The following is a 16510-nucleotide window of genomic DNA, read 5'->3' as shown; positions in this document are numbered from 1 at the left end:
GTTGTCATATATCTAATGGTGATAGCACATACATTGTCAGTGCATAAAATATCTATATATATATAAATTTTTAATATATTGTCAATGTATAATTTTTTTTAATATTAGCAGATTTAGATCATGCTACATAACATGAATTCAAATTTGAGATTTAAATCATGCATATGTGGCATATATTTAAAATTGTTAGTGTAAAAAAAATCACTATACTGTTACTGCATAAAAAGTTAATCCATATATATATACATACCTACATGCATACATACATACATACATACATACATACATACATATATAAAAAGTGTAGTGATTTTTTTTACACTAAAAACTTTGAATATATGCATATATGCATTATTTGAATTTCAAATTTGAATTTATGTGTGTGTGTGTATATATATATATATATATATATGATTAATTTTCTATACACTCACAACACATATACTTTTATCATTAGATGCGTGACACATAATTTGAATTTAAATTTGAAATCCAAATTTTGCATATGTATTATTCATCAAACCATGGGTAATGTGTATACTATTAGTGTGTGTGTGTGTGTATATATATATATCAATAAATTTATAAAATATGGATGTACATAAAGTCTTAAAAATAAATAGAAATAGTTGATAATAGTTCTTTGAGTTTATAATATTGCATTCAACTTTTTAACTGTTAATTTTGTTATTTGAAAATAAAAATTGGATGGTATTAATGTTATTTTTAAATTTTATATATTTTTAAAATATTTTTATTTTAGTTCTTCACTATATGTTCAGAAAAATACTCATGAATACTCATTGAATATCCAAATTTATAATCCGGGTCTGAGTTTATTTTTTTAGACTCATAAAGATTTGGACATGGGTTTGGATCTGACTAACAATTTAATCAACCTACACAATTCGAATTTGTGTAATATATTAATTGAAAAATCGAAGAATCGGCATCTGTGATTAATTATGTTATGTAGTTACGACTTAAGCAAGAGTTGGGTGGCCTCCCTTTCTTTGCCCGCCGAGCAATTAACCGACGTTCATGAGTAGCATAGTATTTGACGCGGAAATCAAAAGAGAAAGTACAAGCTGGTAGGTACTGGTAGTATTTGTTGTAAAGAAAGCTGCCCTTACGAAACAGGAAAGCAGCCAACGCTCCTGACGGTTATTTCCACTGGTGACTGGGCCCGCCTTCTTCTTCTTCTTCCTCTTCTTTCCCCCTTTCCAATTCCTTCGTAAACTCCGCCGTAAATGCAAAACAAAAACAAAGAGACACGTTCCCAATTTCCCACCCCCCTTCGCCTTTTTATTTCTCAGCCCCATTTTCCCTCTCTCTTTCTCTCTCAATTGCGAGATCATCTCTTTCTCCTCTCTTAGACGCACATCTAGCAACTCACATTCGATCTTCAGCCCCTCTCTCTCTCTCCAAGAGACCGTCTCTGCATTCCCCATTCGCTTTCCTCTCAAACCCAGAACGCACATACCTATGCATACATATATACTTATATAGTCCATCAACGAAGAACAAAGAAACAAAGCAATTGCCCATAGGACGAAATAAAAAGAGCAGAGAGTCCGTTCCTATTTCCCCACCATGGCTGCTACGGCTTTTTCCGCTTCCAAATTCACGCAATCTTTCTCTCTCAATTCCACCAGATCTGTCGACAGACCCCCCCTCTTCCCTGCTTCTCATCCCCTTAAAACCACTCCCTCCTCTTTTCTCGGGTCCACCCGCAAGCTCTCCCTCTCCAGTCCCTCATCCTCCACCTCTCGCCGCCGCCGCCGCCCCAGCCGTTCCCCTGCCGTCGTTGCCGTCTCCGAGGTTGTCAAGGAGAAGAAGTCTAAATCCAACGTTTCCCTCTCCAATCCGGTTCCTATTCTCAACCCTCGTCTATCTATTTCTATCCTGGTCCTGTTTTTGTGACATGACTTGCAATGCGGTATTATTTTTCCATATCAATTGGTACTAGTATTCATTCAGGTACTTGTAATGTGGATTTATTGTTACATATCAACTGCTACTAGTATAAAGTCAGGTACTTGTAATGTGGTTTAATTTTTCAATATCACCTGGTACTAGCACTAATTCAGGTAGGGTGGGCTGTGGGGGATGCCGCCCTCTGTCTCTTCACTCGATTAAAACAGAAATGAAAACGAAACAAATTCAGCTGTAAATATAAATAATACGGATGTACCTTCCTGATTGTTATTGTTTGGTGGTGGTGCAGTTGATTACCAATGAAGAAGGATTGGAATTGTACGAGGACATGGTTCTTGGAAGATCCTTTGAGGACATGTGCGCCCAGATGTACTATAGAGGCAAAATGTTCGGCTTCGTGCACTTGTACAATGGCCAAGAAGCTGTCTCCACCGGCTTCATTAAGCTTCTGAAGCAGGAAGATTGTGTCGTTAGCACCTACAGAGATCACGTCCATGCCTTGAGCAAAGGGGTCCCTGCTCGTGCTGTCATGAGCGAGCTTTTTGGTAAAACCACTGGCTGCTGCAGGGGCCAGGGTGGCTCCATGCACATGTTCTCCAAGGAGCACAACCTTCTCGGCGGCTTCGCCTTTATTGGCGAAGGCATCCCTGTTGCCACCGGGGCTGCCTTCACCAGCAAATACAGGAGGGAGGTCTTGAAGGAGGCTGATTGTGATCATGTCACTCTGGCCTTCTTTGGCGATGGCACTTGTAACAACGGCCAGTTCTTTGAGTGTTTGAACATGGCTGCGCTCTGGAAACTCCCCATAGTGTTTGTTGTCGAGAACAATTTGTGGGCCATTGGGATGTCCCACTTGAGGGCTACCTCAGACCCCGAAATTTGGAAGAAAGGCCCTGCCTTTGGTATGCCTGGTGTTCATGTAGATGGAATGGATGTTTTGAAGGTTAGAGAGGTGGCCAAGGAGGCAATTGGTAGGGCCAGGAGAGGTGAAGGCCCTACTTTGGTTGAATGCGAGACTTATAGGTTTAGAGGACATTCATTGGCAGATCCGGATGAGCTTCGTGACCCTGGTGAGATCTTCATTTGGCTTGTGTCTTCTTTTCTTTTGGCACATTCTATATATGAGTATTCATTTTTAAAAACTTGTAGTAGTAAATTTGTTTAGGTCCTGTTCACGGTCAAATATTTCTGTGTTCATAATGTCTGTGGAGGTCTAGCCTGGATACAACTTAATTAGGGGTTGCTTAGTATAGTCCTGAAGTAAACTGTTATTGTTTTGTCTAATTTTAGGTTTGGAGATTTGTATAAACACAGTCCATTAACCTGCCCCTTTTTGTATAATTGGGCCTGAGGAATAATAGGTAAGCTATGATGATTTTGGGATTTTTATGGTGTCAAAGTGATAACTTACAATACCAATTGTATGTGATTTTGTTGCCAAAATGCAAGGGCATTTCTATCGGTTGGCATGGTGATCTATAGTTTGCATGTTTGTGCTGCTCTATAGTTTGCATGTTTCTTATCTTCCATAGAAGAGGACGTCTCAGCATAATTATTTTCCCTGGCTGATAGGGTTCTTGTTAGTGAAATTTATATTTTCAGGTGAACTTATATACTTGGGCCCCGAATTTGTGTACCTGTGCTAAATGAATAGACTTTCGTTCAGCGATCATCTGGGAAAGAGCTTTAGATAACATGTTAGTTAGGAATTCAGTGGTGCCTTCCACTGCTGTCATTTAAAGAAATTAGCAATTAATAGGAAACCAGAAATTAGAAGTAACTAGTAAGGGGCTAAATGAATAGATTCTCGGTCAGCGATCATCTTGGAAAGAGCTTTAGATGAATTGATAGTTAGGAATTGAGAAGTGCCTTCCGCTGCTGTCATTTAAAGAAATTAGCAACTAAAAGGAAACCATAAATTAGAACTAGTAAGGGTATGCTTGGTTCAGACTGCAGAAGCAATTAGTTTCGTACATAAAAAATTAGTATGGGTTGTGGGTGGTAAAAATTCATAAGGATGGGTAGTTCCATATCAAATCAATTTGTTTCTTTTTCTTAATAATTTTTTAACTCAATTGAAACCAACTATTGCAGAAGATCTCGTACCAACAGATCTTAAAACCAATTTTGAGCTTCAAGTGGGACTTCGTTTACTCTTTGATGCATCTTTGTTTCTGGACTCTTGATATTGAACATCAAGCACAAAACAGTAGGAGATCAGCGATAGTTTGAGGAGGGTGGAGATGAGCAATGGCTGAAAAGGGAGAAGAGGGGAGGGTCATCAGTGAAAAATGATCAGCAATGGTGGGTTGGATTGAGCAGTAAGAGATAGGTGTAGAAGGGAGATTGGTAGTGGTGAGTTGATTCCCATTGTTTCCAACAAAGCACCCCCTAATTGTCATTTCACCTAGCTAATTCAAATATGAACTGCTTTGGAGGTGATAGTACTTGTTTGATGCATCTTTGTTTCTGACATGGGTTGGTTGGACTTTGGCATTGTCAATGTTCAATTAGGATAGTGCAGATTACAGTTTGGGATGAAAATATCCTGGTTTGGGGCATGAGATACTTCTTACAGATAAAGATAGGGCAAATTTCTGCAAGATAAAGTTGTTAGGAATCTGTCTGCATCTGTCTGGAGGCCATTAGGTGGTTTCCAGTTTTTGTGAACTGTTTTACACATTTCCATGTCTACTTGGTCACTTCCTGGTAGCTTCATTGTAGAAGAACTGATTCTCCTGCACCTCAGATTGTCTTAATTTCTTGTCAATACTAAATAGATTGTAATTAAAATTGTTTCCATTACAGCTGAGAAGGCTCGCTATGCTTCTCGAGATCCCATCTCTGCCTTGAAAAAATACATGTTTGAAAACAATCTGGCGAGTGAAGCAGAGTTGAAGGCTATAGACAAGAAGATTGATGAGTTGGTCGAAGATGCTGTAGAATTTGCTGACGAGAGCCCTCTTCCAGCTCGCAGTCAGCTGCTGGAGAATGTATTTGCTGACCCAAGAGGCTTTGGAATTGGACCTGATGGGAGGTACAGATGTGAGGACCCAAAATTCACTGAAGGCACTGCTCAGGTCTAAAATCTTTTTGCTGAAATATTAGCTCAGAGTAGTTTGATGACAGCATGATTATGTCTAGCAATAACTGAAAACAATCATAAGCTTATTTGTCATTTGTATTATTAGTGTTGCTTACATGAGAAGCATTTTTTTTGTTTGGGCCACTGTTTCAATTTTGTCTTACCTCTAATATCTCTCTAGTGCTACCGCCTTGTTGATTGGATCGATGTATGTTGGGAATGACAAAGGCTAAGGGACCTAGTTTCCACTTTGAGCTTTCTACATATAGTCATTGTTTACCTCTAATAACATAAACTATATAATTTCTCTGGTTTAGGTTTATATTCTTATAGACTCCAGAAAATTGTAAGCAAGTTCACTTCTTTACAGAAGGAGGGGTGGTTCTGGTGATTTTTAGGGTGCCTTTCAAGGTTCCAATTGCATGGGTGATTTTAACAGTGAATCAAATATCATACACATTGGGACTGTATTGGACATTTTCTTCCAGAAGTTCAATATTGTTCGATGGACTCTTCTTCTTTACCCTTTAGTTCAAGGCTTTTAAAAATACGCTTGAAAGAAAAACAAAACCTGACTAGCATTGACATTTGAACCATCCCAGAACGATTGATAAGGTAAAATACACTGGATCAATTGATAATTTTTAGTCTTCCAAAACTCAGTAGTACCGTACGCATGCATTCTAAAGCTGTGCTTGGAAATGAGAAAGAATGAATGAAGCACGTGGAGAGAATCAAAGTAGTCTCCAAGGGGGATAATTCAAAGTTTTAATCACAGCATCAGTGCCCCCCAGGGTTAGATCACCTGGTCTGCGGCTGGAAAACCACTCGCAAGGTCGTGGGATCGAACCTCACCTAACGCCTGGGTGCGGTTGGGGTGGCGCTGTACTCCAGGCGCAGGGGATTAGTCGGGCCGCCTTCGGGTCTTGACCCGGACACCCCTGTGTTGACAAAAAAAAAAAATAAATAAAAATAAAAATAAAAATCACAGCATCAGTCACCCAAAGTTTAAACTTTGCTCTAACTGTGGCGTATATATAGCCGTGTCAAATGTGTTTCTTGCTGTAACAGTTTGGTACAGCTCTTGGTGTTGCTTGCACCACTTCAAAGCATTCTCTAGTTTTTCTCCGGTCCAAAAGTAGATTAGATTGGAGATCCACTTTTACCCGGCAACAATGGGCAAAAGCACCAGGCGGCTGTCATACAACCGGAACCTTTCCCCCCTGCGCCACCAAAAGGATGAAATTAGTAAATAAATAAATTGTTCAGCAGCATGACAGTTGGATCCTCTCCTTTTACAGCCAAGCGATGAGTCAATTCACTTACAGTACACACTTCACACACACACACGCACGCAAAAAAAGAAAAAGAAAAAGAAGTTGACCTTTCCAATCATCCGTACATCCCGGGTATGCGACTGGCCCACTACTGTATCTTCGCACTGATATTTCAGTCGATTTGTGAAGTAGCGCATCTTATCTTATGGACCTACTATGGAAACTTTGATTTGGGGGTTTTTTGTTTTCTTCCCTTTTTACGTATTGTTTAATTGATAATGCCAGTCAGCCATCACTGAACACAGGATGGTCCACCCTCCACTAAGCCACTATACAAAACATAAGAACCACAGAAGCATTGACCGTTTGTCAATACGCTAATATCAATGACCGAATGAATTACCAAAAGAGAACAAGAAAATTGAATCCCCTTTTTTGATCCTTTCCTTTCCAGCCTTTCATTGGTGTGTCGGCGTTGGCTGCATCTATTCTAGTAGAGATTGGAGAGAGAATTTGAACGAACCTTGCTCGAAACATCCCACCGACGACAACCCCTCCTCGAATAACTACGCTGTCCCCCCCCCCCTCCCCCCGGCCCGGCGGGGATAAACCTATATAACTTCACTTTCTCTAATATTCTTCCCGCTTTGTGTCGGCAACCACCGTCCCAGCTTCGGGACCGGCCTTAAGATTCAAGAAACGAAGACCACAACAATGAACCGTGTTTCTTTAGTTGAGTATCATTGTATATACCTAAATATATAGTTGCCTGCCCTCCTCGACCTCGTCGCATCATGTATGATATGACATAGCAGTAGTAAGTAATATATACAGGAGTGCTATCATATACAAGTACTAGTGGAATTATATATATATATATATATATATGTATGGGGAACTGCGTGTTTAAAGGTTTTGGAGAGGTTGAACACATGGTCAAAGTGGTGACCTCAAATGGTGGAGTCATGGAACTCTACGCCCCCATAACAGCGGAGTGCATTACCAACGAGTTCCCCGGCCACGGCATCTTTCGGAGTCGAGATGATCAAGACCCCTTCTTGTTGTCGCCGCCTCTACACCATAAAGAAGAGCTTCGTGCTGGAAAGTTGTACTATCTCCTCCCTCTCAACAACAACAGCAGTACCAGTAATATTACTACCAATAATCACGTACGACAGCAACAAGAAGAATACTTACTAGAAGATTCTGCTGCAAGAAGCTGCAGCAGTAAGTTGAGTAGTACTAGTCAGCAATCAACGGGTGCGGCCGCAGCGACTACTTACCGTATGTCCTTGGATAACCATGGGAAAGTGTCGAAGCGATCCTCAGAAGGAGCAGAGGTGTTCCCCAGGTACAACAGCAGTGGAGTTTGGAAGGTAAGGTTGGTGATCAACCCTGAGCAACTTTCAGAAATTTTGTCGCAGGAGGCCCGCACTGAGGCACTCATCGAAAGTGTTAGAACGGTGGCCAAGAATGGTACTACTACTACTTGTACAACGTCTGGGGTTTCCTCCATTGACCGCTCACAATTTATGAGATGAATGCAGTGGTTTGTGATTAATGAATTCAACTAGTACCAAGTTTTTTTCTTGATGATATATCGTGGATAGCTCTTCATCACCTAATTATTTCAACAAGTTCTCTCCCCTTTTCTTTCCAAAAAACTACTAGTAGCGTACACCAGTCCGATTATTCTATCCTTTTGAAGATTGAAGAACATGTAAGATGAGTCTTTTTGCTTTTAACCAATCATTCTGTCCTTTCGATACTCTGTGTGTGTGTGTGTTTTTTTTTTTTTTTTTCTTGGGGTGGGGTGGGGTGGGGGAATTGAGCGTCAGCCTGAAGAGTGCAAGACCAAATAAAGCTCAATGTACATTATGCACCGGCATGCGGATGAAGGAGCATTACTACAAGAAATCATAAGACCGACTTCTTTAGTGCTCCAGGAGGAGTTCTGAGTATTCTCTATCTAATTGTAGTTTTTTCCTTCTCTTCTGCTTTTATGCCATGGTCTTGTCTCAATAACGTAGTAGTCTAGTAGATCAGCTCTGTTCGGATTGGATAATTTTTGTTGTAATATTCTTCTCCAACCATAATTTATATTTTCTGAATTACCTTTTTTATCTTACATATATATATATACACACATGTATATCACATCAAATACCAAAAATTAAGGAAACTAGCATTGAAAGTCAAGAAATAAGTATCTAGAAATACAAAATCAGTACTTTCTAAGAGAAAAATATGTATTCCCTTCTCATTCAGTCCACTAGCTAGTGCTTGGTTTTTTTTTTTGGCATTGCCGATTATAAAGTAGAGAGTGATAGAGAAGGGGAAATGAAGAGAATGTTTTTTTTTTTTTTTTTTTTTCATCACAGTGGATATCTGGGGCCAAGGACTGGTTACCGTACGCCCCAACTAATCCCACTGCGTGACCGCGAGAGGCTGCCCAACATCATCGGTCAATGTTAACGACTGGGATTCGATCCTTGGTTGGTGGCTCTCACCCAACTGGGCTACAACCACCGGACCAAACCCAGACTGGGCAAGAGAATGTTGTATTAGATAAAATTATATGTTTACAAGTACATGAGGTGTCTTATATAGGTATGGTAAGATATGATAAATGTAATGATTGTGATAGTTGGTAGATGTTGTAAATACATGAGATTGGTGGATGGTAGAATTGAATACACTAGATACAAGATAGAATATCACAATTCATTCCGTCATTTTTCATAGAAAAATTACTGTAGCGATTTGATGTATGTGAGGGAAAAAGGTAATAGGAAAATGTGATCACGGAAAACGACGTAATTTTTCGACGGAAAACGGCAATCCAAACAAGGTTAGTATAGAAAACTCTAAAAATATGAGTTAGTTAGTAGTTATATTTACATATAAGAGCCGAAGTTTTGCAGTGTGATAATGCATACAATACATCTAAAACATGTGTTAGAATATCATTCCAAACAGAAACGGGAGGATGTAACAACCTTGTTGCGTGTGCTTAATGTCATAGATTTCACTCGTTGTCGATGGATCTAAGATTGATCAAATGATCCGCGAGCACTAAAAATACCGGACGCTTCTACCATGCACAAGGGATTCTCCTGCTCATGATGATTGATGGACGGAACCAGTAGAAGTTTAAGGACCAAGCATGGGATCCACTTAGATGATTGTGGGACATGAATCAGAAGGACGACGGTGTCAAATAAACATATACGATGGGCATCGATGTAACGCTCAATTCCGGGAACTAAACTAAACATCAGGACACTGAAAAAAAAAAATTAGCATTTGTGGATACAATGTAAGTTTCGTAGAAACCAATCCGGATATTGAGAGGAGTATATGTCATTAAGGTAGGGTAATTGGAGAGAATTTTCTCTCCATTACATTTAAATAAATATCATTATAATACTATTTTTGAAAATCAAAACCATCCCTATTATATTTTTTTCAATTGTTTAAAGCATATACAAAATTGAAATTAAATTTATTAAATTTTGCCTATAGATCAAACTTTAAAACCTTTATCATATTTTGACCCATTTTGCACTATCAATTTTTATTTTTTTTTTGCAAATTGAATAATAAATTATTCATAAATGAGTTTGATATTTAAGCATATTGATCTACTCTTGGAAACAAAATTATGCACACAAGCAGATTATTATGGAAATTTTAAGTAGTATAACTATTAAAAAAATGGATAGGTAAATGGAGAAAAAAAAAAAGTAGTAATTGAGAGGATCTCAGTAATGGTATTAGTAGCCAAAGACCACCATAGTAAGGGCAGTGGGATACTGGGATCCATTAAAACCTGTATATGTATATATATATATATTACTATATTGTTAAATGGCCAAAATACTCTATATTTGTTGGATAAAATCAAGTATCTGTGTCTAATTTTTTGGAGGCCAAGGTAAACGAAAAGCACGAGACGCCCGAAATAGAGGTTTATGCCAAATTTCGGTTGGAGACCTGCGTCCAACCGATAAGTTATGTTATCGGTTAAAAGGTATTGTTATGTTAAAAGGTATTGTCCTCTTCCCTTATTCTTCTTACTGTGCAGTGCACAGACGATTCAGCTTTGCACTATAGATGAATCCCACTCAATTGCAGGTGGCGATCGACATCAAGGTTGGAACACGCAACGTACGTCTGCCTCTAGTTTCATAGTAGTATTAAGCAACTGATCCCATTTGAGTTCGGTGATGGGTTTGTTGTAGCTTGACTACTCCCTAACCGTAAAACTGTTTATTGTGATCCATCCATGTGTTCCGCGATTTTAATGAAAGTGATCAGTAGTTTTTACCATAAAACTCGAGTTGGTTACTTTGATTCAATCTCGGATTACCCATTTTAACACGTTTATGTCTGTCGAACAGTATACTTGTTGCTGTTGAATGTATAAAGTCAGCAATTTTGGTGCATTGGAACTAAAACTAATGAAACTGCACCAAAAACATTCAAGTTGGTTGCAGACCCAGGTGATTGAACTCAATGGTTCGAGTTAACCACTGACAGGGAAAAACTTTTTATTAACACGCATGATCACATTTCTTTCCTTTTTTTTTTTCCCCCTTGCTTATCACATAGTTATGTGAATAATCTAATTAAACTTGCTTCCATATAATACAGTGCCTGTAGCAAGGAATAAAATCCTTTCGACAAAACACCACCCATCTAGCTAAGACGGCAATGAGTCCCACCACTGGACGTCCTAGGTTGGGCTCAAGCGCTCCCGGCAGCCCAAAACAAATGGATTTGCAGCAAAGAAGAGCCTTTGGCAGGAACCCCGGCGGAGCCTATAAGTAGCATCAAAGGTGCTATAATCCTTGTTTTCGGTCCCCGATCTTTGAATAATATGGCATTTTCTTCGTAGGCAGCAGCGACATTAAGGTTGAGCCACACCATTGGCTCTTGTAGTAGCATGGACGAGGGCTTTGTCTCGATGCACAAGCAAAATGGATAACTGAGGGGACCTCAACCAACTCCTTAGCCCATTTCTCGGTCCAACTACTCCAATGCTCGCGTAGTTGGTCCCTTGCAATCAAATGAACGCCTGACAAGGTAACCTGAAACATAGATTTCAAAAAGGAAAGTGCTCTTAATAGGATTCATGTAACTTATGCTGGCTAACACAAGAAGGTGCTAGGCCTAGGCCTGTCAACGGAGGAGGGGCAGGAACGTAATCGTTCCTGAAGATTTATGATCAAGATTTGGTCAAAAAAAATATAAGGTTCAGATTGTATCTTGTATATCGTATTTTATATTATGTGTGGGATTCACAAAATTTTGTTTTATAATTACAAGTTGTTAAAAATGAAGTACCGTATGTGTATACAAAGTTACAAGTCGTGCATTTTGCACAAAATCTCCAGAAACGGTTGCCCTGTCGAACTGTCAACACCAAGCTACCCCTACATGAGAGGTTAGCTTCTAGACCTAGTTCCCTAGGCTTCTCTCTCTCCGTCAGTAGTATAAATATCTCCCATCTTACGCCGCTAAGATGGACAACCCCACTTCGTGCCTTGTTCCTTGCTGTGTTTTTAAACTTGAATTGGACCGATCGAACCGGAAGTCGGTCAAGTGTCCGGTCTGAGTTATTCTTCAAAATCGGAAGACTAAAAATCCGGTCAAATCCGGTTTGGTCGAGAAAAAACCGGAAAAACCGGTTCAACCAAAGATTTTTTTTAAAAAAAGGTCAAACTTTTTCAATATTATGTTTTGACCCCTAAATTGTTAAAACTTATTAATACATCTCAAATATTTCATACTTTATAAATGTTGTCCTAAAATTTGATGTTATTTTTCAATCAAATCCATAATTTTAATTCTAAACTTGTTAATGTTCATTAAATAATATAAATTGCTACTTGATTGTTCTAATTTCTTTGTATTTTCTTGTTAAATATATTTGAAACATCAAATATATATGAATATACCTTTATTAATATTAACATACTTTTAGATATTTTATATACAATATTTTAATTTTTAAATAATTTTTATTTATGACATCATCTGGTTCAACTCCGATCGAATCCATTGACCCCTGAGCTCGGCCGAATCGATACCCGGTCCGAGTCTGAAAACATAGGTTCCTTGTTATGTTGCAGGCCTCGACTCAAGCTGTATATTGGCTCGCACAATAATGATGAGAGATCTGAATTTAGAGTGCAATGTCATGATTATAACAACAATCCCCGACAAAAAGTTCGCCCTAACTATAAAATGCGCATCGTCAAAATTTCAATGAGATTGGGCATTGCTAATTGCTATTGCTGGATGTCTATAACGAATCCGAGGCGATGACGACTTCCTTTTTTTTTCCCTTTTTTCTGGATAAATTACACTTATACCTCCACTAGTTTTGCACTTTTTCACATAACTCTCATATATTTTCAAAAATTGTACATCATTTGGCCTAAATCGCATAGTGACAAAACCTGCCTTCTGAAACGGAGTCAACGAAAATATCAATTTCAAGTATTTCTTAACCACTTATGGTTTGTGTAGGTTTCAAAAATCACAAAATAGTTATGTGTAAAATCACTAAGCTACAGAGGGTACAAATGTAATTGATAATATTGTATTAATATCTTAACTACTTCAATCACTTTAAATTCTAAACAAGAGAAATTTTGACATTTCAGTTACATGTATTAGAGGCGACCATATTCGTCTCTTTAATACTTTAATTCAAAACCATGATAAAATCATATACAGCATTTGAGGGTTATGCAGAAAGTGCAAAATCACTGTAGAGAAGTGTAATTTATATTTTTTTCCCTGTTGTTGGTTAAGCTTTGCTTCATTTTATTGATTGGCAAGCAAAGGTGGAGTTAAATGCTCCTGAGGGTGGACAAATGCTCCCCTCCCCCTTGATTTGGACATTGGACGTGATCGTGATTTGGACCCTGAATATGGTCATGTTGTAGATGGATTAATGATTATAGTCCTATTATATGCCGACAGTTTGCAGTCGTTGAATTCATCACCATTACCTTCTTTCCACTTCCAACCTCTTCTCCGTAGGAAGGACCGCAGCCTGGCTGTTACAACCTGAAAAAAATATAAAAAAAGAAGAAGAAGAAAACTTGAGTAACATGATTACCAAATAGGCAAATACTGGTAAGTTTTAAGTAAAGTACTTCTGTCATTGCAGCCATGCACAATTAGCTCAACTTTAACATGTTCATTTGTTTGCCAGAATAGTCATGAATCCTAGATAGGATCATCAAAAAAAAAATTTATGTAGTAGATAGATCGATATAGAAGGGTGTTTAATGTTTCAATATCCAAGGGTATAGTTATCTAAATTAGAACTAGTGTTACTGTGTTTGAGTCCTACTCCCAATGTAAGTGCTTAATTGGTGATCAAAACTAGAACTACTGTTATTGTGTTTGACTCTTACTCTCAATGTAAGTAATGTAAGTATCGTGTTGGTGAATGATCTATAAGAACCAGCGATTTATATTTTTTTGAATGCATGCACTAACACATGGTGATGAGCGGAGCTGAATTAATCCACCCACATCTTTTTCCTATAACAAAAATAATAAAATTATTGATTTGACTCATATAAAACCATTTTTTCGGAGAGGTGTTCGTTCCGCCGGTTGCATGTAGAACAAATAGTATATGGACAAGTGTATAAAGTTACGGAAGATTAACAACATTACTTCCACTTATTATCGTCAAGTGATTGCTGAATCCCGTATGCTTGTCTTTGCTAAACTTACAAGCCAAATATTTTGAGCTTTTCTTCCCCTCACCACACCCTTTTATTAGGCTCACAATTTGAGTTCAGAGTAAGAGAACTTCTAGTATATGTCTACGAAATATCATAAATTTATTTATATGTTAGTGTAGGATCTTTATATGGAGAACAATAAGCCCCTAGAGTTCTTTCTATCAAGAAAATTACTACTAATAGGTAGCTAAAAATATTATTGAATAACATATTCCTAATATTTTAACTAATCGATTGAAGATACTAATCAGTTATTGATAAATAGTAAATACTAATAAATTAATTAGAATATCAATCAATTACGAAAAGATCCCAATTAATCACGTAACTCACTTTATATCTCTAGGTAAGCCTTACATTGCAAAGCCAAAATAAAACTTTTAATGGGGGCAAGAAAAAAATAATTTTTCTCATTTTTTTCAAAAAAAAAGGCTCCTTTAGATTGGGTGCTTTAAAAAAAATATGGATAAAATACCATAAAAACTCCATGTAGTTTGACAAATGTTCAATTTAACTTCCTCTGATTTAAAAACCTACACTATAACCTCCTGTGATTTTGACTAAATTAAAAATTGGATATTGGACAGAAAGTATCCAATCTAATAGTTGTGTGTGAAATGTCAATATTGCACCTATTATACGTGAGATGCTTTCCATTCAATTTTCAATTTAATCGAAACTGCAAAGAGTTATAGTGTAGCTTTTCATATCAGATGGAGTTAAATTGAACATTCGACAAACCATAAGGAGTTCATTTACATTGGGACAATATTTGAATTTTTACGTATAATCGTTAGATTGGATACTTTCCATCTAATTTTCAATTTAATTGATATCACAGGAAGCTATACTGTAGGTTTCCAAATCAGAGAGAGTTAAATTGAATATTTAGCAAACCACAAAAAGTTTTTTGGTATTTTATCCAAAAAAATTTTACTATACTTTTTTTTTAAAAACTTTTTTAAAGCATTTTCAAGATGTTCTAAAATTAATTTTGTAGTTTTTTTTAAATATTTTTTATTTATCCAAACAGTAATCAGAAAGTGACAAAACAGGACATGAATACTGACAAAAAGGGCAAAGGTGGGGGATAAAATAGAGGTGATAGCCAGGGGAGGGGTGATGGTGACGAGCTTTGGAAGGGGAGGGGAAAAGTGGAGGAGTAGGGGCCGGTGAGAGGCCGCAAGGGTAGGGGAGGGCAATGGGCAATGGGCAATGAGGGGCCGGTAAGGGTGACTAGGAAGGGCGACTTAGGTTCCGTTTGATAAAACTGAATCTGAATTCTGAAGTCTGAATTCTGAATTTGAATACTAAAATAATTAATTTGTTGAATTTTAAACACTGAAAAGAAATATATGAATGTTTGAATTTTAATACTAAATCTATTTATATTGTTTGATAAATATTTATAACAGAATGTTTAATAAGTTAAATTTGACAATTTTGCTCTTATATCTTTTCATCCAAAAAAGAAATAGAACCTATGATTTAATTAGCTAAAAATGTTAGGTATGAAAATGACAATATTTATTTTTAAATCAAATTAATATAAAAGATGAAATATATTATATAAGGAGTATGCAGAAGATGTGCAAGTCATTCAAAAGGGAGAAAAGAGAAATAAAAAATCATTAGATAGAGAATATTAGGTTGTTTAATTGGATAAAAATTTTGAACTTAATTTACAAACAAGGGTAGATTTGGTAGATAAGATAAGGTAATTGAAATAATTTTATTGATTATTATCAAAATTAAACATTCAGTTAGGATTCTTGTGCGGAAAAAAAAAAACACAGGTTTAGCAAATGGATTTTCATTTATCAAACACTCAAAACATCTGAATGTCTGAAAAAGTTCAGATTCAGCACTTTTTTATATTATCAGATAGACCCTTAGATAGAGTAAGGCAACGTGATATGGGGCGCATGGTAAGTAGAGGTGTTAATGGAGTTTTTTGAGCCGAGTTTTAGTAAGCCTAAGGTCGACTGAAATTATATAGACTTTTGGGGTTCGATATTCGGGCTTCGAGCTTATATTGAAAGACTCGATCTCAACTCACACTATTATATGAGATTTGGGATCAAAACGGGTTCGGTTCAAATTCATAATTAAATACATAATTATATATAATATATATTTTATAATTATGAATTAATAAAATTTTATATATAAATGATTAACATTTTATGTTATAATATGTATAATTATAAATTATAAATATTATTTTATATATTTTACATATATAATTATACTTATATATGGGCCAAACTTTAATTGAATCTGAGTCTAGTATAACCTAAACTTGGCTTATATTTAATTCGAATCTAATATTTAATCCCAAGTTTTGCCCGGCCAAATCTATTCTTAGCTTCAGTGAATTCTTTTCGGGCCGAATGGGTTGAGATCGAGTTGGTTCAGCCCATTGACAATCCTAA

The 16510-nt window shown here is 37.0% G+C and overlaps 2 protein-coding genes across 2 annotated transcripts; both read left to right on the top strand.

Annotated features, from left to right (window-relative positions):
* The first annotated feature begins 1147 nt into the window (after positions 1–1147).
* On the top strand, positions 1148–5280 carry LOC113760587 (pyruvate dehydrogenase E1 component subunit alpha-3, chloroplastic). The gene is made up of 3 exons (XM_027303227.1): positions 1148–1869; positions 2228–3008; positions 4747–5280. The coding sequence occupies exons 1-3, from the start codon at positions 1594–1596 to the stop codon at positions 5022–5024; spliced, it is 1335 nt and encodes a 444-aa protein (XP_027159028.1). The 5' UTR covers positions 1148–1593; the 3' UTR covers positions 5025–5280.
* Positions 5281–6916: 1636 nt separating this feature from the next.
* Positions 6917–8080, top strand: LOC113763378. Its single transcript, XM_027307155.1, has one exon. The coding sequence runs from the start codon at positions 7191–7193 to the stop codon at positions 7839–7841; it is 651 nt and encodes a 216-aa protein (XP_027162956.1). The 5' UTR covers positions 6917–7190; the 3' UTR covers positions 7842–8080.
* Positions 8081–16510: the final 8430 nt, after the last annotated feature.

This window comes from Coffea eugenioides, chromosome 2, assembly GCF_003713205.1.
Source record: "Coffea eugenioides isolate CCC68of chromosome 2, Ceug_1.0, whole genome shotgun sequence".
NCBI classification, from domain to species: Eukaryota; Viridiplantae; Streptophyta; class Magnoliopsida; order Gentianales; family Rubiaceae; genus Coffea; species Coffea eugenioides.
This window is presented reverse-complemented; position numbering and strand designations above follow the sequence as displayed.